The 23,166-nt window shown below is 37.1% G+C and overlaps 3 protein-coding genes across 4 annotated transcripts; 2 read left to right on the forward strand and 1 right to left on the reverse strand.

Moving 5' to 3' along the window:
• Nucleotides 1-8: 8 nt before the first annotated feature.
• On the forward strand, nucleotides 9-3,244 carry LOC136254422 (di-N-acetylchitobiase-like). Of its 2 annotated transcripts, none has more exons than XM_066047115.1 (2): nucleotides 9-138; nucleotides 1,984-3,244. In XM_066047115.1, exon 2 carries the CDS (start codon nucleotides 2,003-2,005, stop codon nucleotides 3,125-3,127), a length of 1,125 nt encoding a protein of 374 aa, XP_065903187.1. In that variant the 5' UTR covers nucleotides 9-138; nucleotides 1,984-2,002; the 3' UTR covers nucleotides 3,128-3,244. The 2 variants fall into 2 exon arrangements, with proteins under 2 accessions (XP_065903187.1, XP_065903188.1); XM_066047116.1 differs by having other exon boundaries at nucleotides 17-134.
• A 452-nt stretch (nucleotides 3,245-3,696) lies between these two features.
• Nucleotides 3,697-15,640, reverse strand: LOC136254425 (protein FAM133-like). Its single transcript, XM_066047120.1, has 4 exons — nucleotides 15,482-15,640; nucleotides 9,939-10,034; nucleotides 6,398-6,478; nucleotides 3,697-4,022 (listed from the first exon to the last, which is right to left on the reverse strand). Exons 2-4 carry the CDS (start codon nucleotides 10,023-10,025, stop codon nucleotides 3,840-3,842), a joined length of 351 nt encoding a protein of 116 aa, XP_065903192.1. The 5' UTR covers nucleotides 10,026-10,034; nucleotides 15,482-15,640; the 3' UTR covers nucleotides 3,697-3,839.
• On the forward strand, nucleotides 15,596-23,157 carry LOC136254424 (microtubule-associated proteins 1A/1B light chain 3B-like). The gene is made up of 4 exons (XM_066047119.1): nucleotides 15,596-15,813; nucleotides 21,258-21,313; nucleotides 22,453-22,559; nucleotides 22,794-23,157. The coding sequence occupies exons 1-4, from the start codon at nucleotides 15,702-15,704 to the stop codon at nucleotides 22,951-22,953; spliced, it is 435 nt and encodes a 144-aa protein (XP_065903191.1). The 5' UTR covers nucleotides 15,596-15,701; the 3' UTR covers nucleotides 22,954-23,157.
• The last annotated feature ends 9 nt before the right edge of the window (nucleotides 23,158-23,166 follow it).

A 23,166-nucleotide genomic window follows, 5' to 3' on the forward strand; every position in this document is an offset into this window, starting at 1 on the left:
TTATTTTTACTGTTTACTTGCGGTTTGGTCATGTGACATGCGTGGTCACGTGGTGTGCTATTAAATTAGCTTTCGTAAGTGTGGAGATTTTGCAGATTGTTGACAGAACAAGACCGGGAAGTTGAATAATCATTGTAGGTATTGTTTTAAGCATACTGTAAAGGTATAGGAGTGATTGTTTGTAAATTCTACTGAATATTGCATGAAAGCATTAGAGTCGATCTATTTGAATCAACTTGTTATAAAGCTATTGTGTTAGCTATCTAAACCCTGAACATAGGTAACATGCATCAACTCAAAAAAGCCACCTGTGTCTAGTCTTAGCTCACCAAAATCAATTTTTGTGCATCTTTTTGGCCAACTGCTTGCATATCTAGCAAAAGTGGAAGGCTGGTAGCAACAGGTACCACCTATCAATTATTGTTGTCAAGTTAAATGGCAAGGAACAAAGTGTATAGGTCCACAAGGTTATCAAGCACTCTAGTGGCATGAAGATAGTCTATTTTGGGTACAAGCCGCTATGGTTGGATGGTGTGAGCAGCTAGCTAGCCTTGAACTCATCATATATTGATAGGGAAAAGTATGCTAATAAAAAGCAGTTTTGTTTTCTATAGAATATAGTTGGTTGTGTGGTGTCAGTGACACTAGTCATAATATAATGGTAAATTATTGGTAGTTGTTGCCTCCCTTTTACCAGTGTCAATATAGTAGCATGATCAAGATCTGATTGTATAAGGGTCCCTCTGTGTACTGTCCAATGTCCACTTAATAGGTAGACTACCATAGGCATTATTTAGTTTGGTAACCATGCACTTACCATAATCAGTTGTAAATGGTGCTCCATTTGTATACGACTTGAAACTGAGGTGTCTGTAAAGTGTACTTGAGGTAACTGTCACCTGTAGCCATTATTAGATATTATACTATGCTTTATAACGAGGGTGAGGGTAAGGCTAGGAAGATCACTAAATTTGTTTTCCCTGACTATACTCTCAAAGTACAAGCAAGAGTTCATAATATATATATATATATATATATATATATACTGAGTATATGTATTATGAACTCTTGGTACAAGGTAGATTGTAAACATACAACTCACAGCCACTAACATACACTGCGGTTAAATCATTGCAAATGCTTTCTGACTCAGAAATCTATAACTAAAAGCTTGGACACAACTGTAGTATGAAAATACTAGTAGTTTACTTGATAACAAAGTAATTGTACATCAGGATTAAACAGAATGTGATGGATTGTTAAGAACACAAGATGCCACATGACGGGCATTAAATAGAAACTTCAAGCGAGCAGTTTCTAGCATGCTTATAAGTAGAAGCAAACTAACTATAGCACAATTATAGACAGTAGGAAATGCTGCACAATCTGCTAAAAATGATTTTCTACTTGGCACACATATGCATCCCAATTGGTTCCATTCCAGCTTTTATAGCTATCCTCAAATTTGCCATACAGGTTGTTTTATTTTGAGAACAAATGGAGAGCACTAGCTGACTCAATTTGCCAAGCCTGCCATTTGTTTTAGCTTTTAAGATGTGAGAAAATGGAAAATTGTGGTTCAATTGTTTTACACTGAAGGTGTGAGTATTAACTGTATGAGAGAAGGCTTACACCCTTAATTTGTGAGACTGATCAAACCCTCTGAAATATGATCAGTGTGTGTATGTTTTATTAGAGTACTAAACCAGTGCTATCGAACATGTCAATATTGGTAGCTTGACTAGCTTCTTTGAAAAATCAACTGTATTTGTGCAATATATGACTATAGTATGTTTACCAGAACTGTAAGAAACTTTTACTATAACATAAAAAGAAAACATTACAAATGTATGAAGCCAGTCACTGCATTTCTCCTTGTTTACAGAAGAACATTATATAATATATTTGTTTGTACATATACTGTTCATATAGATAAATGCTGTGAAGTCCTACTAGCTATATTATTATTTATTGTTTACATAGATTACTTCAGTGACAAGACATGAAGTTGTTAGCAATTCTAATAGTTCTCTTTGGTTACTGTTATGGAGAAACACTCCTCAGTAAGGGAACTAGTGACTTCTCAGACTGTCCTTGTTCAAATTCAGATTTGTGTAAGCCATTAGACATTGGCCCAAGGAAGGAGGTTGTCGGCTTTGTCACTGCCAAGGACAACTGGAAGAGTTACAACTACACGTATTTGACCACTCTTGCAATCTTCGGTGACCTTGATCCTGAACTGGTTTGCTTTGCTCATGAGAAGAAAATCCGAGTGGTATTAGCAGAGAGTTTTGAACTTAAACAATTGGAAAATTTTGACTACCGGGACCACTGGATAAGTGCAGCTATTGACAAAGTAAAGAGTTCTTATCTTGACGGCATCAACATTGATGTGGAAGAGGCCAGTAAAGGTGATACCCTCTTCATGGTGTTTTTAGATGAGATATCGACAGCATTTCATAGGGAAATCCCCGGGTGTTCTGTAAGCGCTGATGTTGCTTGGTCACCAAAGTGTATTGATGGCAGATGTTATGATCACCTCAGCATGGCTAACTACATGGACTTTCTAGTAGTAATGGCTTATGATGAACGTAGTCAGATTCATGGACCATGTGTAGCAAGTGCTAATTCAGCTTTGCCAACCACGGCCACTGGTATAAGAGAGTTCATCCAACTTGGTATACACCCATGGAAGCTTGTACTAGGACAGCCATGGTATGGTTATGATTACCCATGCACTCATCTTGACGCTGACGACACTTGTCACATACGTGAAGTCCCTTTCCGTGGCATTAACTGCAGTGACGCAGCTGGCACCCAGGTATCCTATTACAACATATTGAAATTAATGACATCTGAGAGTGCCGAAAGGAAATGGGACGATACACTAAAATCACCTTATTTCAATTACATGGATACCAACCATACATCCCATCAAGTGTGGTACGATGACCCAGAGAGTCTTGGCCTCAAGTCTTCATATGCTCACTTGCAAGGATTAAGGGGAATGGCATTCTGGAACATTGATCAACTAGACTATACTGGTGACTCTAAAGAGGATGATGTCAATGTACCAATATGGTCAACACTTGATCATTATTTTGATGATGATTATTGGTATTTGTAAATCCCTCTGTTTTGTTACTTTATTTTTGTTTTATGTACCACTGTATGTGTGGTGTAATTAACTAAGCTATTTACTGGACATAATATAAACCAAGACATAACAATGATAGATCAGCAATAGGTAATACAAATGCTACCAGTCTGGATCGTGCAACTTAATTTTCACTTGTGTACTACAGTCTAGCTAGCTTCCTGCTGGACAGTATCCTGGACCAGATTTGTCTTGTACACCGACTTGTATATGCACTCTTTACATACATACATTATTTACTGTAGAAGGTTTACTGGTTTCACATACAAAAATTATTGTCACTCATTTGGTGACTGACACATGCAAACACATGTTTTCACCATGTTTGGAATTGTATTGTATACATAATTATTTTGGTCATCACAAAACAGTGTGTGTGTAACATGTACAGATGCACTTTGGTGGTGGTTTCTGTACCACAATACCATGTAACATGCCATACACAGAAGGAATTATTTGAATGGTTTTGCTATTGAGTTGACTAGCAAGCACTAGCAGACATGTACTTCCAGTATTCAGTAGAACCCATGAAATACATACAGGATTTACAAATCGTTTGTACAAGCAGAAAAGATGTACATGTATTTAAAACTTGAGAATTTTGTGAATAACACATAAAGATAGAAAATAGCAGAAAATAAAGTACATAAGTAGCAGCAAATGAATTTTAATTTTAAAATTATTACTGCATCTCATCATCTGAACTACTGCTACTGCTACTGCTGCTCTTGCCTTCACGTTTTGCACGTTTCTTCTCCTTCTTCTTTTCCTTTTTAACCTTCTTGAGCTGTTTTTTCACTTCTTTCTTCTCTTCCTTTAACTTCTTTGCATCTTCCTTCAATTTCTTCTCTTCAGCTTTAAGATCCTGTACAGACACGTACACATAAAAAAAGAGTAGACATGACCCCAACCAGCATTCAAAATGTACAGTGTAAATGAGTGTATACTAAGGCTAAGGTATACAGTACTACGACAGACAGCAAGTACTCTGTGCTGTCTTCTCCAAATTTAATAGTAAAATTTGATCAAAATTGCCCTACAAGATATGTGAAACCAAAGTTCCAGCTTTTCCTTTAGTTTTGTTCTTTTCCCCAACTTGATGTAAAATTCAAACAAATTATTAGAAATCTGGCACACTTAGAAAGGGACCCTAAGGCAAATAACAGTACCAACTTTCATTTAAATGATTGACCACTTGCATAAATAGCCTGGTCTTTCTTTGGTGATGCCTACAGAGTAAACTGCTTGAAATGAGATGAAAATCTATCTAGCTACAGATAGTTAATAATCAATTAAGTGCATGCCTTCTGGTGGTTGAAAACAATGATGAGTAAAAACTGAAAGTATTGACTACGACATCTCCAACTCTGTGATGAGGCAGTGACAAACACTAAAATAAAATGATGAATCTTCAGGTATGCGTGATATCAAGCTTATTACAATCCTAGTACTGCTATATTAGGCTTGAGACCACACCCAACTATCCAGAGTACATGTGCACAAGCATAAATGATGGTTTAGTGTGTCAAGAACCAAATATTATCAAATACATGAACCCAGAGGCCAGATTATGAACTAGTCACAACATGTTGCAGAATTTGTTGGAAGAACATACTTAAACAAGACTAGCTGCAGTATGGCTGAATTAGGGATTAAATGTCCACTAGTATATCTGCAGGTGTAGGCAACCTCCCTTGTTTTTCTAATCAGACTGAAAATTTCAAATTTTTCCTTCTGTCTACTTGTTTGTTTACTTTAAAAGAAAGAATGATTCCAGACTAGAGCTGAAACAGATATCGGTATGATCCGGATATCCGGATAATAATTTACTATCCGGATAGTACTTTGAAGCCAAGCGGATACTAATAACTTAAAGCCATTTATCTGTCCAACTTTCTCATCACTAGGTGAATCAATTTTCATCATGGAGAGTTAGCTAAGCTAGATTATGTGAAGTTAACAGCAGCCTGGTAAGTTAATCAGTTTGCTCGCGACCACGCCCATCGCTAAATTACGAAGCGAGGCTGTGAATGTTGCTGAAGAAGTTGTAACAGAATAGTTATTGCCTTAAAAAGAGTTCTTTACGACTAGTTGTACCTGGAAAAAGTCTTGTAGCAACTGCTACATCTTGTATTCATGTTTTCTCCAGCTGCCAATCTTGTTACAGACAGTGCAAAGTAACACTGTAACATTACCACAAACCTTTTGCTAATGTTTGTTTGCTTCTAGTACTAGTAAAACAAGGATGTTTACAATAAACTAGAAAATGTTTCTATAGCAAGTGATGATGTCACTATCCGTAGGATATCCGGATAGGTTTTGTTCAGGATATCCGGATAGTAAAAGTTGCTATCCGTTTCAGCCCTATTCCAGACATGCTATTAAAATAAGTTTACGTCTGAACGTGTGCCCCAACAATCAATTATTACTGAAAGCGAAGTGCCATTACGCTTCATTTTCAGCTACAGTATGTTCAGCCCAGTACAGTGTTACAAACGTTATGAACCATACGCGTATTTTGCCTTGTAGTATGCATATGGGATACCCCCATACATGTATATATGGGATGGCCTCTATTTTACCTGGGCTTGATGGGCTGCCATCCCCAGCCGCTTATGATTTAAAGATGGCACATGCATACAGTATTAGCTAAGGTACAGTAGCTACTGACCCTGTTCAGGGGCGGCTCTAGAAACTGGTCAAGCATTTATTATGTTTTACATTGCTTTGCAGTGGTCAGATAGAGATGAGATACTCTAATAGAGCAGTCAACCACCCTAATAGAACAGTCACATTGTGAATCTTTTAAAAATTTATATAGCTATTTAATTTACCTGCACCAATGCAGTAAAAGTACTCTAAACTCTTACCTCATAGTGCCCAAATGCTGCATATGAAATAGGCTGCTTCTGCTGGCACAGTAGGAGCAGGCCAAGATTAAAGGAGTGCAGCAATGTGAAGTTTCAGACATAAAACAGACATGAGGGGTCTAGAGGGAAGGCCCCCAGGGCAGGTTTTGAATGATGCTAGTTAAATGAAATTGAATATGAAATACTGTGTACCCTGTAGTATAGTAACTGCCAAGGCACCATGAAAGTATTGTAAGGGTGATATGTTAGCCAGAAAATCTGAAACTTTCATGATCCTTTATATACAGTACTATCACACTGTACGTATGATATCTCGTCATACAGGTGTATATAGAATGGTTCCATAGCATACTTAGTTTTTAATTCTCACCGCAACAGCAGCCTCTGCAGGTCTCTTGGTACCTTCTTGACTCTTGTCAGCAGCATAAGGTGGAGGATATGAACCACTATCCTGGGTGGGGGACAACAACCCATAACTACAGTTACAATACCAATGGGTAAAACTACATGTACTGCCATAAAGTGTACCACTGTTTACCAGTCCATCAAGATGCAAGATTGTCTTAACATTCATACAGCAATTTATCAATTTGATGATCATTTAATTTAACCAGTTAGTCTAGTCACATGACCTACACACCAATATGTGTTGTCAAAGCAGACATGGTGTAATGTGATTATTGCCCATATCCCAATAACTGATGAACAAAGTCCCTGATTCAATAAGATAGCACAGATTCTTTAGCTTATGATATACAACAGTAATCAACAAGAGTACAGTATGTCTTGAAATGAAGCATTATACTGTACTCATATTTCAGTTATTCTTTTCCATGCCATACCTAACATCATAGCATGCTGTAGACATAGTACACTTTTAAACACCACTACTGCCTAACACATAATACCAAGCCACCACCAGGCACACACTTTATCATTAAGTACGATAGTACTTAATAAGTAGGGATTGGTAAGAAATCATATGGTTTCATTTTTTTTTTCACTTTAAAAAACAGCCTTGCAATAAGTTTTACCCGAAAAAACCACCTGGAATACATTAGTACTGCTATAATAATGCTGTACCTTGGTAAACGAAGCGAAAAGTCGAATGTTTCGATATACAGTGAGTTTAAAAAAATCAAAATTCACCTGGATTTTGTCTGCCTGCCTGCTGTAAGACCCGGTAGCGCTAGGTGTACGGCTTCAGAAATTTCAGACAGCCAAGGTAATGACGGTGGATTCATGAATCTGTTGTTCCAATTACGTTCTGTCCACTGCATGCTGTTTGCTTTCATCATTCATTCGCTTCTTTGCTCTCTGCAAAAGATAATTAATAGTTGCTCCGCTTAATAGTTGTGGTGCACATCACAACTCAAACACGTGATTTTAACGAAGTGTGAGTACATCATATGCATAAGACGAGGGTGAACGGGTGTAGTACCCAAGGAGTTGTCTCTAGCACTTATTAATGCTGGGTAGTCGTTTTATAGTCTTACCAGTTTAGCTTTTTCTTGCGAGGTAGCTAGCTAATAATGCCTTTGAGGGGCGGATCCACCTCAGACTTCTAAAAGCGAGGATTCCACTCTTAATGGTGGACTCTCCAGCGATGTTTTACTGTTAAATTATCAACATTTAGGCCATTAAAAATGCAGCTGAAGTACAGTTGCTGCAATAGCTTTAAAAGACAAAATGATGCGCTTATTGCGTACAAAGGTAAGATAGCTGCTTCAAGTGATATTTATGCTATGTGGAAAACAAAAGGTATAGCTAGCTAGCTAGTAAACAACTAGCTATTTTTAAAAATTGAAAAAATTCTACAAAAAGTAAGCAAAAATGTTACAGCTGAAATGAGAAACGATCCAGCAATAAAAAGTAAAGAAACAAGATACTTGAGACAAACTTTAATCCCTACGTTTGGCTAATTTAATGGTCTCATTTCAAGATGCTAGCCAAAAGTAGTAGGGTGTATTCACTCACTGGACTGGATTACTGGACTGGACTACTGGACTCACATAAAATTTGCTCAAACACATTTTTTCAACCACTAAAAGTGATTTCATACAGTAGTACACCACACCTGAAGCTAGGGCTCTCCTCTCCATGTCTTGTCTTGCATAAAAATGAGGCACATACAGCTAATTGTAGTCTATCTTTTTTTAAATTAGACGTTGCAGCGCAAATGCTGAAGGTCTGTAAGATACCTGGTCCTGCAGTCTGTTTAAAGATGTTATATTAAGTATGTTTGAAAAAGGTGCTATATAGTTTTGGAGGCCTATAACTTTGGTTTGAACCCGTTACATTCACTGTAATTTTTGCAAATATGTGTAACCTTACCTTCCTGTTTGAAAGTGTATGCATCGGGAAGCAATTCTTTAACACTGCATACTCGTCACTATTTACAAACATTATAACCAAAGAGCCAGCAAAGCTAGAGTGAACACACAGACTACAGGCAATTTCTATATCATGATGGTGTAAAACGTATATATGGTGGCTATTTTACAAAAGAAGGCTAAATAGATAAGATGGCAGTGTTAACAGTGCTTGAAACATTGCTAGCAGTAGGCAAATTACGATAAAGAACTGCACCAAGGTTTTAGTGTAGTTTTTGTGATCAATGTACAAGTTTTATGTCTCATGGTGAATGGTGTCAGTGTCTATAAGACACTTATTTTAGTTAAGTTTGGCAAAGGCAAGAAAACAAAAAAAACTTGAGTCCAGTAATCCAGTCCAGTAGTCCAGTCCAGTGAATGGATACACCCCCAAAAGTAGGCATTAAAGTGTGTCTCATTTTAGCAAGTAGTTGTCTAATGGGCGTTACTATTCAGTGGACTGGAACACTGGACTGGACTACTGGACTGACATATTTTTGGGTTTTGCACATTCTATGGTTGGATTTACAGAGCCTTGCTAGTAAACACCCTTAGGGCACCTGCATCCCACTTCTAAACACTGAAGATGAGCAGTGGAATATGCGAAAACCGTCTCTTAATAATTTTGCTACTGTTCATGCCACTATACAACACTTTCCCTACCCTGGTGTGTAGTAATTGAATGTGACAGCATTAGTTAACCAGCAATCAACTAGCCAGTAGACAGTATCCTTCGAGTTATATCCTTACAGCAAGCTTGAGGAGCAAGCAAGCTAGTCTTGCTGGCAGACTTTGGTTTCAGTGCAGGGCTTATCAATTATTAAAGATTATAAGTGCCCATCACTGAAAAATTTCTAATTGGTAAGCCCCTGCACTGAACTAGAGGCAAGCCTAGAGCTCGTCTTCAGTGTTTAGAAGTGGGCTGCAGGTTCCCTAAGGGTGTTTACTAGCAAGACTCCATAAATCCAACCATAGAATGTGCAAAACCCAAAAATATGTCACTCCAGTAGTCCAGTCCAGTGTTCCAGTCCAGTGTTCCAGTCCAGTAGTCCAGTCCAGTAGTCCAGTCCAGTAGTCCAGTCCACTGAATAGTAATGCCCGTTGTCTAATCTTGTTTCCTTACTTTTTATTGCTGGATCGTTTCTCATTTCAGGTGTAACATTTTTGAGCTTGTTTCCTTACTTTTTGTAGCATGTATATTATATCAATCCTTAAAATTTTTAATAGCCAGTTATATACAGGTGTAAGTGTGAGAACTCCAATAGTATAAGGTTAATATGATCACATAGTAGTAACCTGATACTACAGATCAGACCACCTACTGACAGGAAATTTGAAGGAAGGAAAAGTTGATGATCTACACTTCATCAGTTTTGTTACAAATCAAATGTTGACAAAAATAAGAAATCATAGATCTAACACGTACTTTTAAAGGATATTTGATGAATTAGAAGTTGACGAATTTAACTGATTCATCATTTTTCAAAATTTCCTGTCATACAGGTGTACATTACAACTCTACACTGTTACCATATTTACCTGTTGACCAGAGCTGGATGGTGGGTAAGGATTTTGATCAGTTGGTGGTGGGTAGGGGTTCTGGTCGGTAGGAGGTGGATAAGCCATCACTGATCACTGTAACATAACAATCATGTTAAGGTTTGATTACTGGTGTATTTCACAATGGTCTGGACAGGTGTTATTGTGTCCATATGTGTGTGGTACATCCTATCTACACATTAGAAAGTACACAGGGTAGGTCATTACAATTTAACCATATCAACAGCCAATATTGTAAAGGTAGAAATAATTGTAACAGAAAAGGTGCTAGCTTATTATTACTTAGTTACTAGGGCTGTGCGATAATGAAAAAACCTATAATTATTTCGATAAGTTTCAATGACAAAAACTATTTTAGCATATTATCTCGATGATGAAATATTGTCACAGAGTACTTCGACAAGTAGTTTTGCTGAATAATAAATGTTTAAGGCTAGTAATTTGTATCACTTGACCTTTTTCAGTATTACCACAGCTGATTGTGACCTTACTCACAAGAGTACCAACTGCCTGCTATTAATATTCAATAGTCTACAGAGATTTACTATCACCTTGAGATATTGATAATAGAAAATTTATTATCTTTATCAATGACATAGGTATCACAATGATTATGTTATCGTTATTATCTACCATAACTAATTGTGTCAAGTAAATTGGTGGAAGAAAGATTTAGCAAATTAAAAATAGCAATACCGTTCGACAAATTTACTGCTCCAAACCCTTGTCTATTGCAGCGTAGAATGAACATGTATATATTTTCCATGCGAAAGCAATTTAAAACCACATACTTGTTTTTGTGGCTACACAACCAAAACCATGTGTGTTTATTACATAATCCAATCACTCATGAATATTAAAATATTTTTATCTGCTGTGACTGGCCATAACCATGCTAATTTGCCATCAACAAGCAAAGAATCCAATCATAATAATTTCGTTATCAACAGACATTTCAAATTCTATAAGGATCTGATATAATTTATGTGTGTATCTGTTAAGCTTCTAGTTTCAGTTCTCATGGAGATTTGCCCAGCTAGGCAGTATTAATATAGTCTAGCTGGTAATATTGCAACACAAACATTACATCATGATACACATTAAGTATGTGTTAACCAGCAATACAAAGTGAACATCAAAGAATTATATCAACTTCTCATTGCGGGACTATGAAATCAAAGCATACATAGAACTGTAAAGTTAGGGGGCTACAGAGCCCAAGAAAGTGAGGTCAATATATCTATTTGACCTCACTTTCTATTTTTGCATAAACACATTAATAGATCATCTCCTGGATAGAGATATTACTGAATAGAGGATACTGCAGGGTAACTATTTATTGCATAGACCTAGCTTTATTATAATAGGACATGTAACATGGACAGGTCACCTATACCTAAAAATATACTAGTGGACATTTAATCTGTAATTCAATATAATAGGGATTAAATATCCACTAGTGTATCTTTGGGTGTAGGTGACCTCCCTCGTTTTATTTCTATCCCTAATAAACTTCAAATCCTTTGTTTGTTTACATTTTTCTTACTATTGGTGAACCCGCACATACTGCGGTAGAAGAATGGCACAAGGCTTATTGTTTTCATCTGAACGTGCACCAATTAATGAAATAGCGAAGGGGCCATTATGCTTTTGTTTTCATCTATGTTCGGCCCATTACACAGCATTACAAAGAACACAACAAGAAGGACTTCTGCAATTAATCCAGTTACAATGGAAAACTCAGACAATTCTTACTACAAACATATCGCCCAATGTTATCACGAATCAACACCTTGCGCTGTGAGCAAAGATAAATGGGACACGAAGAAGGACACAGGTAAGTCCATGAAGCATGCATCGTTCATACTGCAGAGACTGTGGTATGCCAAAAACCTGTTGGGCTGAAACGACATGAAAAAATCAAGCCTGTAGCTTTAATTGAAATATGCTTGTCTGAAGGCATCAGTCATCAGTCAGTCAGTCAGTAGAAAAATTCCACTAAATATTAGTTTTGTAGCAACTTCGATTTCAGATCATACTGAAGACATTTTTGGGCTTGGCTATACCTAACCAATACTACCAAGGTGCCATGAAGGTAATGCAAGGGTGATTTCTGACCAGTGTTTTTTGTGAGAGAAGGTGCAAACCTCTACCGTACTCACCTATGACAAATGGGCACTATAATAATAAACAGCGCAGTTATAAACAGTGTGCACAGCAGCATTTACATTTTTTTGTGCTACTCCTAAAAACTACACTGTAGGCACCCGTGCAGTTAACAATATAACATAATACACAGTACAGCCAGGCAACTAGCTGAGCCTTGCCTATCTATTCGTGTACACTAACTATTTGCTACTTGAGTAATGCTGGCATAACTAAATAATAAACTATACCAGCTGCCTCAGTGTAAAGGACAGTAGTACTGATGTGAACTATCATATCATACTAATTGTGGGTGGTTTGTACCTTACCATTGACACAATAATAATTATAGCCATGAACCACTGTCACTAAATTTAATTTTACTGGCTTTATTTCTACCTCACTAAAATAAGCTGTGGTATGGGGTTTACAGACATCCACACTGAGCACTTGTGGGAAATTGGGCATGATAAGCACTACACGCTCTGTACAATGCGCACTCTGGAGACATTCCTAGATACATTACTTGGAGGCTACAGACACAGTGTACTCATCAGTAGCCATAAGTACTGCAGCAATTTGACCAGACAGTTCATCATTATGATCACTGGCATTAGCATACCATAATAGTGCACTAAATAATTAGCAGCAATTCATAACTAAGATGTTCAGAGTGCCAATTAATCATGATTTTTAAAATCAAAAATAACCTACATGCAGCATCATATCATATCATTTTAAGTCAGTGATACTGTGTCAATAAGAAATCAATACAAAGTCTAACCATATCACGTATCGTGATATATCGGCATACGTGGCCTGTTCACTTAGGATTTTAATGGCTAACAATCAAAACTTATATTGGATTGTACGTAATGCCTCTCAAAGAAAAATAGTCACATATCTTTAAAACATCATACAGCAATGTTTAGACTCCACTTCGTATTGTGCAATATTAGCTGTGATACAGCAGAGGCAATATACAGTGTATCGACATGAGTTCATAAGACACTCTCCCTTACTACTTTATATTATGAACTCTTGGTATCGATAAGTCTACACACTGCATTCATGTAGTTGCAACTCTAACTAATAGTATTAAAACCTCAAGAGACGTAGTTCTCACAGATATTAGGGTACAGCACAGAGGACATATTATAATATGATCAGTGCAACATAACCACCAACACATGCCATCTATAATACAGAAAAGTTGACCAAACATGTGTTTCACATTAACAGTACACAACACTATTGGTCTGACAGCTATAAAACTTCATGCAGGATATTGGAAATAAAACAAACAGCAGAGAGTACGGTAGGAGTTGGAAGTAGCAGTTCTCCACAGAGTGACCTTACAACACACAGAGTGGCTAAGTTACAACTTCCATGATTTACAGCTGTAAAAATGCATCTAGATGAGGTGTCAAATTACCATTGTTGCCAAGATACCTCTATGTACAATATTAGGTCAAATACTGCCCTACATAGTAACTGACCTATTGGTATGACATAACAGTTTACCATAACTAAGCCAGTACAAAGACGTACATACAGTACATGACATCAGAATATGCAATGAGGTTTAGAGAAAACATTCACAGCCAATGAATTTAACATGTTCTATACCAACTAATAGTAGCAAGATGTTGTACTGTATGTCAAACCAACAGATGGTTTACCAATACTATACAGTACACAGAATTGAGAGCCAACAGTCACTTAATTACAGGCAGTATGCTTCATGATTTTATGAAATACACTACAGATATTACTTGTGCCATTTTCATATGGTTCCTGGTCACTAGATGGGTCACACTCATACACTGTAACATGGTTACAATACATGGTTTGTTAAGCATACAGTATAGTTGCTACCCTGTAGTGCAACAACACTACCAACATGCACTCAGATTTTCTTTTCGACAACATGAAGAACAAGAAAATGCATGCTCATACTATACACACACACAAAGCAAATAAAAGCAAAGCCTTCAGCTGATGTACTGTGTGCTACTCAGGTGCTAGGAGTTAGCACAGGAAAGTAACCTGCAAGAGGCTGTACCATGTAAAAGTATGGGCACCCAAAGTCCCACCTGGACGTTCACCAGCTGTGTGAGACATTGACAGTAGGCATTTGCTTCACACACACACATACACACACACACACACGAACGTACACATGCACACACCAGACACACACGCACACACCAGACTTGTACAAAAGGTGAAAACAATTCACCATTAAATCATGTGTAGCACTTCCTTGTTCAATAAAAACACTATCATCACCACCTACCATATGTAAAGACAACAAGGTCGTCTTAAAATGTGGGACAAATATTTCACTGTATGCATATGATTTGCAACCGTAAATCACAACAAAATTGTTTAGCTAGTTGGTGAAATTCTATGGAACAATTTACTCGATCCTCCTGATGTTTGGTGCAACTCCAATCATATTATTGCTGCTTATTTAAATGGAATCAATTATATTTCAGAAGACTCAAGTCTCGTGTCTAATACTCTGTCACTACAGAGCATTTCTGTACAAAAACAAATGCATGATACTAATGTTTCATCCATAAAAAGACAAGACTAAGCTCAGCCCCTGCGAATATTGTGTTAGTGTGAAATTGGTACATTACTGTAGGTCATCGAAGCATTCATCTGAAAATATGTACACAAAACGATTCACCAGGGTAGCCAACCTGTCTATGTGACTTTTTCCAGCTAAAAAATTTTCTTTTATACGACACAAAATTTAAACTTAACACAACAGCAAACAAATGGACGATTTATTTCGGACACAAAAAACTGTTTATAGAAACACACGCATGTAAGTAAGGATGTATATTTTCCGTCAGTAATATATTAATAATATTGACTGTGATACAGACATGTTGCGATCTAGCTATAGGGTATGGCACTCTATAAATAAGATGCCATTTTTTTGAGGACAATTAAACGTGCTTTAGGAAAAATTTTAAAATGCTATTGTGAAGGAATCGTACTGAAAGAGACTAAATGCACAAAAACAAACAGAATCATGTCAATCTACAGTATAGTCAGGCCAAAATTTTGGTAATTGTCATCGAAAATGACCACTGGACAATTCTAAAAATGCTCATAATGAGACCAACGTATTTATGATGCAACCAGACTTCCACTACCGTAGATATAGCTGCCAACACTGTGCGAAACCAAATGCGTGGCGTTAATGTTTCATCCGTATAAAGGCAAGAAAAAGGCTATTCAGTATCCTCTGGGTGTATATTGACACATTGTGTTTGTGCAGTCCAGTAATCTTCACCTAACGAGTGATAATTCAATATTGACTGACCAACAACATCACACTACACAGCAAATATACTCACAAACTAGCTGAGACTTGATATATATATATATATAGGACGACTGAGACGGTCCCCTTTAAAACAACCGAAGCTGACGTACACAGTACAAGTAAACGTTAGAGTACGGATGTAAGCGGATCTGGCATAAAAGGGAGTGTATCGCGGTGTTGTACGAGTTCGCATTTTTTCACAGCTGTGCTGCAGAGCTAAGTGTCGGGTGTTAAAGAGCCGCTGTTGTTTGATGAATCGTATCGTGAGCCCCGAAGATATGGCGTCTGTAAAAGATGGCTACGAAACTACCTCCCTTCCAACTGATAAGCGATTGCTGTCCTTCAAAGAAAGAAAAAGCTTCGGTAAGTCACGATATCTGGGTATTAAACACACGTACTTTATTAGATAATAAGTTTTCTTTGTGGATTGCTGTTGGCCTAAATTTAAAAATGCCAGGGTGTTACGGTGTTACTGCAAATGCTGAGAGTTTAATTCAAAGAAGCCAGTAGAATTTTATAGAAGCCATTGAGTTGTGGACTAGTTGTTGACTGTAAATATCCATAGGTCAGCAGATAGAGAGGTCTATTGACAATGGCTTCTAAGTGTTGAAATCATCGACTGAATGGGATATGTGTAGACCTTTTCTCATGATTTGTGCAACTGTGTTGTTAGGTAGAACTTTTGAGCTTGTATTAACGTAATCTGATTGAGGATGGGTTTTTCTTTGATGTAATCATTTGTGGGTTTGTGGTTTATTAGTGACCCTTTTTGCTGATGGTCGTTGGTGTGTTTTGCACACCGTGGACAAAAAATTTACATGTTGTGGTAAAATGATTTAGCAAAACAACTATTTTGACCTTACATCGATATCCCAATGCAAACGTGGCTACATCAAAAAGGTTACATACCGAGTCTTAAAAGTATTGAAACTCAGTAGAGAGTGAATAAGAGTTGTGTTCTGACACCTGCACTTAACAACAATGACAGACTCTTTGACAACCAGCTGTTAATAAGCATGTACTAATTTAAACCTGGAGGTGTTAACTGTACTCAAAACTATAGGATGCAGTGTTCTTATTGTGTGTGTCTGCAGCATAGCCAAGTGGTTGGATCGAGTGCTGGCTTGGAAATTGTGATTTTTTTTTTAAGCAGGAAATTTTACTTCAGTTGGTTAACTTGGGATAACAGCTACCTGGACCTTATAAGCTCCTGCTCCTGCAGTTACCCAGCTAATTTATTGGGGGTACCTGGAAAATAAAATGTTAGCTGACATATCCCCATAGTGAGTGAGCTAGGTTTGGAAGGGACTTTAGAAAGTGTTACTACCAACACCCTTGAGACACTGTACAGCCTCATGACTCACAAGTACCTGAAAAGCATGCATGTGGGTATAGGCATGATAGTGCATGCAACAGCCAAAGTTAGTGTTAGTGTTCTGTACTTGCTTATTGGAAATCAGCTATGTGCTGTCATTTTTAAAAGTGTAATTTCTCATGAAAAACATTTTAACATTAATTAGAATTTGTGCACTGCTAGCCATATTTCTTGGATTACTTATTTCCTGCAGTCCTAACAGTTTATTTCCTATAAAGTAGCAATACCAAGCATTTGGCTACATATTTTGGTCTATAATGTTTATTGTCATAAATTTAATAATTTAATTTCTCCTAATTATGTAAACATGTTGACTTTTTTTAAATTTTATTTTTATCTGGAAGGTAACCAATAGATGGGTCTGTCTCCTTGTAGTACAAGGTTGTCTGATGACCTCATCTAGGTTGTATTTAAATCATTAATATCACATTTGAAATAGTCATTCACATTATCCAGTTAATACACTTGTGTGTACATACCAACCAACAAAGTTTTATGATCAAACTTACACACTGATCTATTGATTCAGTGCTGTACATCAGTTTGACTAGTCAACTGTCATGTTTGCAATGGACCCATTGTTATTATCAGGTGTGCTAGCACTTGTAAACAATACCTGGTGTCTTGTATAGCAGGGGATGTTAATAGTATTGTTGGTTTAGTTTCAGAAAACTACACAAGTGTATATAGTTGAAGTACAGGAACCACAAATTTGAAACAGAATAGTTTAGTCTGTTGTTTGTTATCTGCAGATGCAGCTAACTTTTTATATGGTTGTACTAGTTTATTGTACACTGGGAAAGAACCATATGAAATCTCATCTGGCATGCTTACAACTGACCATGGACTGGCTGTAGCCGAGCTGTGTTGCCTGGTTTTGTATTATGTCCTGTACCATCCATGTGTAACTGTACATGTCTGCAACTGAATGAGCAATAGTGTTCAAGACTTCGTGTGAAAGTGTGCATTCGATACCTGAGCAACTCTTTTTAAAACCTGCTAGCACATGCCCACAGCTATATGTATTGTATGTATGTTTATCTTTTTAAGTGAGCAAAACATTCAGCTAATATGAAGGGCGTGTATTGAGCTCCTTCAATATAACTGGGTCTAAAATTAAATTACACTGTAATTTAATTTAGAATCTGTTACAAGTGACAAGCTTTGTTTGAGGTGGTGGTTTCTCCATGCTGGTTTGAAATACAGCTGTCTGAAGTCATTGAAAACATCTTTACCAATTGGCTCTGGTTGTTGAATGACTAATCAACTACATAAACAGGTGTATGTCCTCCAGGATACAAGTACCAGCTGCAAGTTCAAATTGTTGAGTGGTTGATCACTATACACTGACAATTACTCTAATAGAACATACACAACTTACCTAATAGAAAAGTCTCTGTCTGGAAAAGCCTAAGAGCTACTGTATTGCTTTTTAAAAAATTTTGTACATGACAGAATATGTTAGCCACCTACTCACCATGACACTGTACATTGTGAATTAATGCTTACCATGTCCTAATAATATGTATTGAACAATCATAAGCCCCCCCCCTCCCATTCTGTCTTTTGTCAACTTTCATTCATAATATTTCCTTTGTTGTCTGAAGTTGCTAAATCCAATAGAAACCTGTGGTCTCGCTGGTCGTTGATTACTACATTCATGAAACGAAAGTCGGCAAAGCCAGAAACAAAATGTCCTTACTGTTAGCTACAAGCATCATTTAGCATTCAGATTAGTCTAGGTGTTGATAGCTACACCATTTTCCAGTACAGTGTGTCACTGGCACAACTAACTAGAAGGATAAATCTTGATGCTAGCACTCATAGTTTGCTTCTTAACCCTTTATTACCGAAGTTTTTTTTACAAAACCGCAAGTGTGAAAACTTTTATGGCTTGTGTGAACTGTGTGCAGTACGAGTGGACCCCACCCATTAATTAACACATCAAGCTATATACCGTTTGATAGCCATCTCTCTCTTCTACCAACACAGCTAGAATACTTACAGATCACACACACAACTCACGCGCTATGAAGCGAAGATAGCGTATCTTCTCTGTATCGCCATGGCATTGAAAGATGGCGCCGCCATCTTACTAATCAACGCGATGACATCATACTATTTATTTTTAGAATCCAAATCACGTGGGGAATGGAGTAATTCCAACTAAAGCCTCGTAGTAGCAGGGAGAAGGCGAAAATGGAGTTTTAAACAGGTATTATTGTTTTGTATACGCTATTTTATATTGCCAAGTGCCATAACTTTCCCATGCTTCTTCCTATCGCCGAACGGTAAACTTCATTAGACGCGCCCGGTCCTTCTGAGCAGTTTGGTAGCAATTTCAGCTTCGTAGCCCCTAGGAAAAAGGAGTTATGGCTCCGTCTATAAAGGGCACTCGTTATGGCAATATATTAGCCATTCGATAATAAAGGGTTAATATTATAATAGCTTACTTTCTGGACAAGACAAGCGTCATTTAGCCCGGCATAGTCACTACTCACTAGCACTATTATCTAGTGCATAAACAAATGTACTGCATTCGTTCAATGGTTCAAAGGGTGCATTATTCGAATGACATAAACGAAGTTTGAATTTTGCTCATGCGCAACCTGGTTATATTAGCAAGCAGAAGACTGTAAGAATCCAACTGCTCATCACGCCATGAATAATTTTTGCCGTGGGCAGTTACACTTGAGACACTAGAAAGTAATGGAAGGTGGTTTTTTAGATCGTCTTCGGGTCTCTAAATAGTGTAGAAACCTTGTTGACCCATTCTAACTACTTATAATCAGAGGGATTAGGAGTCCAATGTCAAAGCCTAACTCACTATATGCCACTTACCCCTTACAAATGGTTGGTAAATGGAAATAGTTCTTGGCATAATATGCAAGAACTTGGCTCTCATTTCTACAGTACATGCTGCAATTTTATGTAAGAAGGAAGAAACAAGCAGCCAATAAAGTGCACATCTTCCTAATGCAGCCCATCCTCTGTTAGTACAAAGAGTATAGCACTCCCACCATGCCTTTGTTGTTCCTAAACCTGCGATAATAAAACACTTGCTAATTCTATCAAACCAGTTTGTATTAACCTGACTGTACTTATGTGAGAGTCACCATGCTGTGCCTCTCTGTTCAGGGTGAAGTGTATTTGCTGTTCCTGCTAAATACATGTGGAATATGCCATTTGTCAAACATACTGGGCTGTTCTGCCTATTGTAGTGGTGTGCGATATCAGGATTTTTATTTCGATATGATATCGATACGATATTGAAGTAAATATCGAAATTTCGATACGATTTTCAATAATTTTAATTGTGTGGGTGGTGTAATTGCGTGGGCGGCCGATATTTATAAATATGCTTGAAATACAATTTACACACAAACTATTGCACAAAACTAATAATAAGCCTAGAAAACTGGTAGACAAGTTTTTAAAGTGGCTAGATAGTACAGAACCAACCTTCATTTCTAGCGTGATTGCGCAATCACACACTAAATGCTGTAGATTTATCGAAATATTCTTCGATATTTCGATAATTATCGCAAAATATTACCATTTCGATAAATATCGAAATCTGCTAAAGCAGTATCGAAAATCGATACGATATCGACAAAATTACCGTGAAATCGATATTTTTTCGATATATCGCACATCACTAGCCTATTGTCTATTTACTCTAATAGAACAGTCTCTAATACAATAGTCAGTTAGTTTCAAGAGACTTTAAGCCATTCGTCAGATTTTTCTGTCAGTGGTATAAAACATGTGCTGAATGAAATTCCGGCTTGCTAGCACTTCTGTTGTCTGTCTCATAGTATGATGAGCTTGTCTTGAAATAGACACACCCATAAAGGGTCCCATTTCTAGATCTAGACAGGCCAAGATGACCTACAATGACTGCTAGTTGTATGGTTCAATCATGTGCATGCATGATGCACTAGGCAGGTTGAAAAATATATCAACTGACTATTTTATTAGACTATATACAGTGTATGACTGCTTTATTAGAGTATCTCAATCTTTATACAGCCACGTTAGCACAGTAATCATTTAAAGAGATCATGTTTTTAGTTTACCAAAACACTGACCCACCACATCCGTGAAACATATGTCAAAACTACATTTGTAGCTATTTTATTAGAGGCCAGTTGTTCATGTATTTTGTTGTTTTGTATACATAAAAAACTAGTCAAGTTCATTAATCCATAGTATTTACTTAGAGCTATAAGTGGTTTAATATAAAGTGAGGCATGATTCGGTTTACTTTGTATAGTGCGCTGAGAAATTCGGTCGTGAAAAAGATGTATAATTTAAAAAATAATTAATTATACTATATAATTAGGTGTATGTGTATAATTCTATGAGTGTTTATTTATTTGTCCGTACATTACTGTATGGTATAATATTATTGCATATTCATCTCATACAGAGAGCCGAAAGAAAGATGTGTTGACCATCCGAAAGAAACACCCAAATAAAATACCCGTAAGTTATATGATTGTTGATATAATAAGAAAGTCATTGTACCTAAAAATCAATGCCAATAGCAGTGGAGTAATTTGGTTGCTAAATAATTGGGTCTTAGTAATATCTTCTAACTAACATGAAAACAAGCAAAGCCCTTCCTGTTTGATCTACATATTTTATTCCTTACTCATTTGATGTGGCAAGCTTGTCAATCAGTACCTCTGGCGATATTCTAACACTTCCTTTGTAATAGCAACACCCACAATGTGACATAGCTAACTTGTAGCAGTGAAACTGTGTATGAAAATATCACTAAAGGTGTTGATGGGTTGATGAAAGACACTTTTATGATAATATTTTCATCTAGTGTGATCATTCATTTGAACACATTATTAGAGAACTTCAAGCCAGTATATATTGTTTATGATTTATGTAGGTGTTACCTCCACCAGAATATTGGTAGCTACATTTTTTGATGTTTACTCCCATTGTGGTTGATGTTTACTCCCATTGTGTTATTACATAATTATATAAATGCTTTTCAGGCAGGCTCACGCATGTATGCACACACACATACAGTACAAATACAGTTAATAGACCTGTCCACAACAAGTGAACTCCCATGATCAGAAAGCTATGAAGCATCTAGATCCATCTGTTTTAGATAACGTAACTCACACATCACTCTTGAGATTGCTCCAACCCCATGGAAGGTACACACTCACCCAGCCAGGGGATACTGAATGATACATTACTAGCCATTGAATTTAGACTAGGAGAAAACTCACCTAGCCAGGGGATGCTGAGTAACCTATCTTACAAACCATTGAAATTTAGGCCAGGTGAGGGAGGGTGGACTGGCCAAAGCAATTGCAGGGACCTGAGTCAGAGACTTGGTCCGCCTCGTGCAAAGCATGGTGTAGTGGCATGGTGTATCCATAACGTAAAGCCCTCTTGTTGGTTTGCAAGACTAATGCAAGAAAGTGCCTGGTCTCCAGAGTCAGCACAAGCACACACAAACTGACACAGCACTTAGTCATAAATTATGTAATATATAGTCCGTACAGGTGTACATAGTAATGTATCTTTATTTTTAAAATGTACTCTTAGAAGCAATAGTACATCAACTTTAATTTTGCTATGTTTTTGTGGCACAGATTGTAGTAGAGAGATCAACAAATGAAAAGAATTTACCGGAGTTAGACAAATCAAAATTCCTCGTACCAGAAGAATTATCAATGAGCCAATTAGTGAATATAATAAGGTCAGCTAACCACTGGTTGTCATGGTGATAATGGTGTACCAGATGGCTAATGAATCACTGATTGGGTTGTAGTTATTTCTAACATTTTTGAGGGCATATTATTGTAATGGTATATACTTGTGATAATTGTCTGTTTGGGACATGATACTTCATGAATATCTTAGTAGCTAGGGTAACCATCTGTAGCTATTGTAATATAGGATGCTAGGGTAATTGAATTTTTTTCCCCTGAAGAATGAGACTCCAATTGAGGGAATCGCAAGCGTTCTATTTAATCATCGGTAAGAAGACGATGGTTAGTAATTCATTGACATTGGGTGAGATCTACCATTCTGAGAAGGACACTGATGGATTCATCTACATGACATACGCATCTCAAGAAGTATTCGGATAGAAGTCAGCTCTTAAATTGCCTAGCAGAAAATGAGAATTTTAATGACCCCTTCACTTCTTTTCACCTCATATTATAGTTTGCTGTTTTCATTGTCAACTGAAGCCACAGGAGATATGTGTAGTTTATTGAACACTGTTGTATCCTTGTGTATAATATTGTACAGCTGTATGTGTTGTTGATACAGTATAAATTCTATCACAATAAGTTGATTGG

This window comes from Dysidea avara, chromosome 4, assembly GCF_963678975.1.
Source record: "Dysidea avara chromosome 4, odDysAvar1.4, whole genome shotgun sequence".
Taxonomy (NCBI): Eukaryota; Metazoa; Porifera; class Demospongiae; order Dictyoceratida; family Dysideidae; genus Dysidea; species Dysidea avara.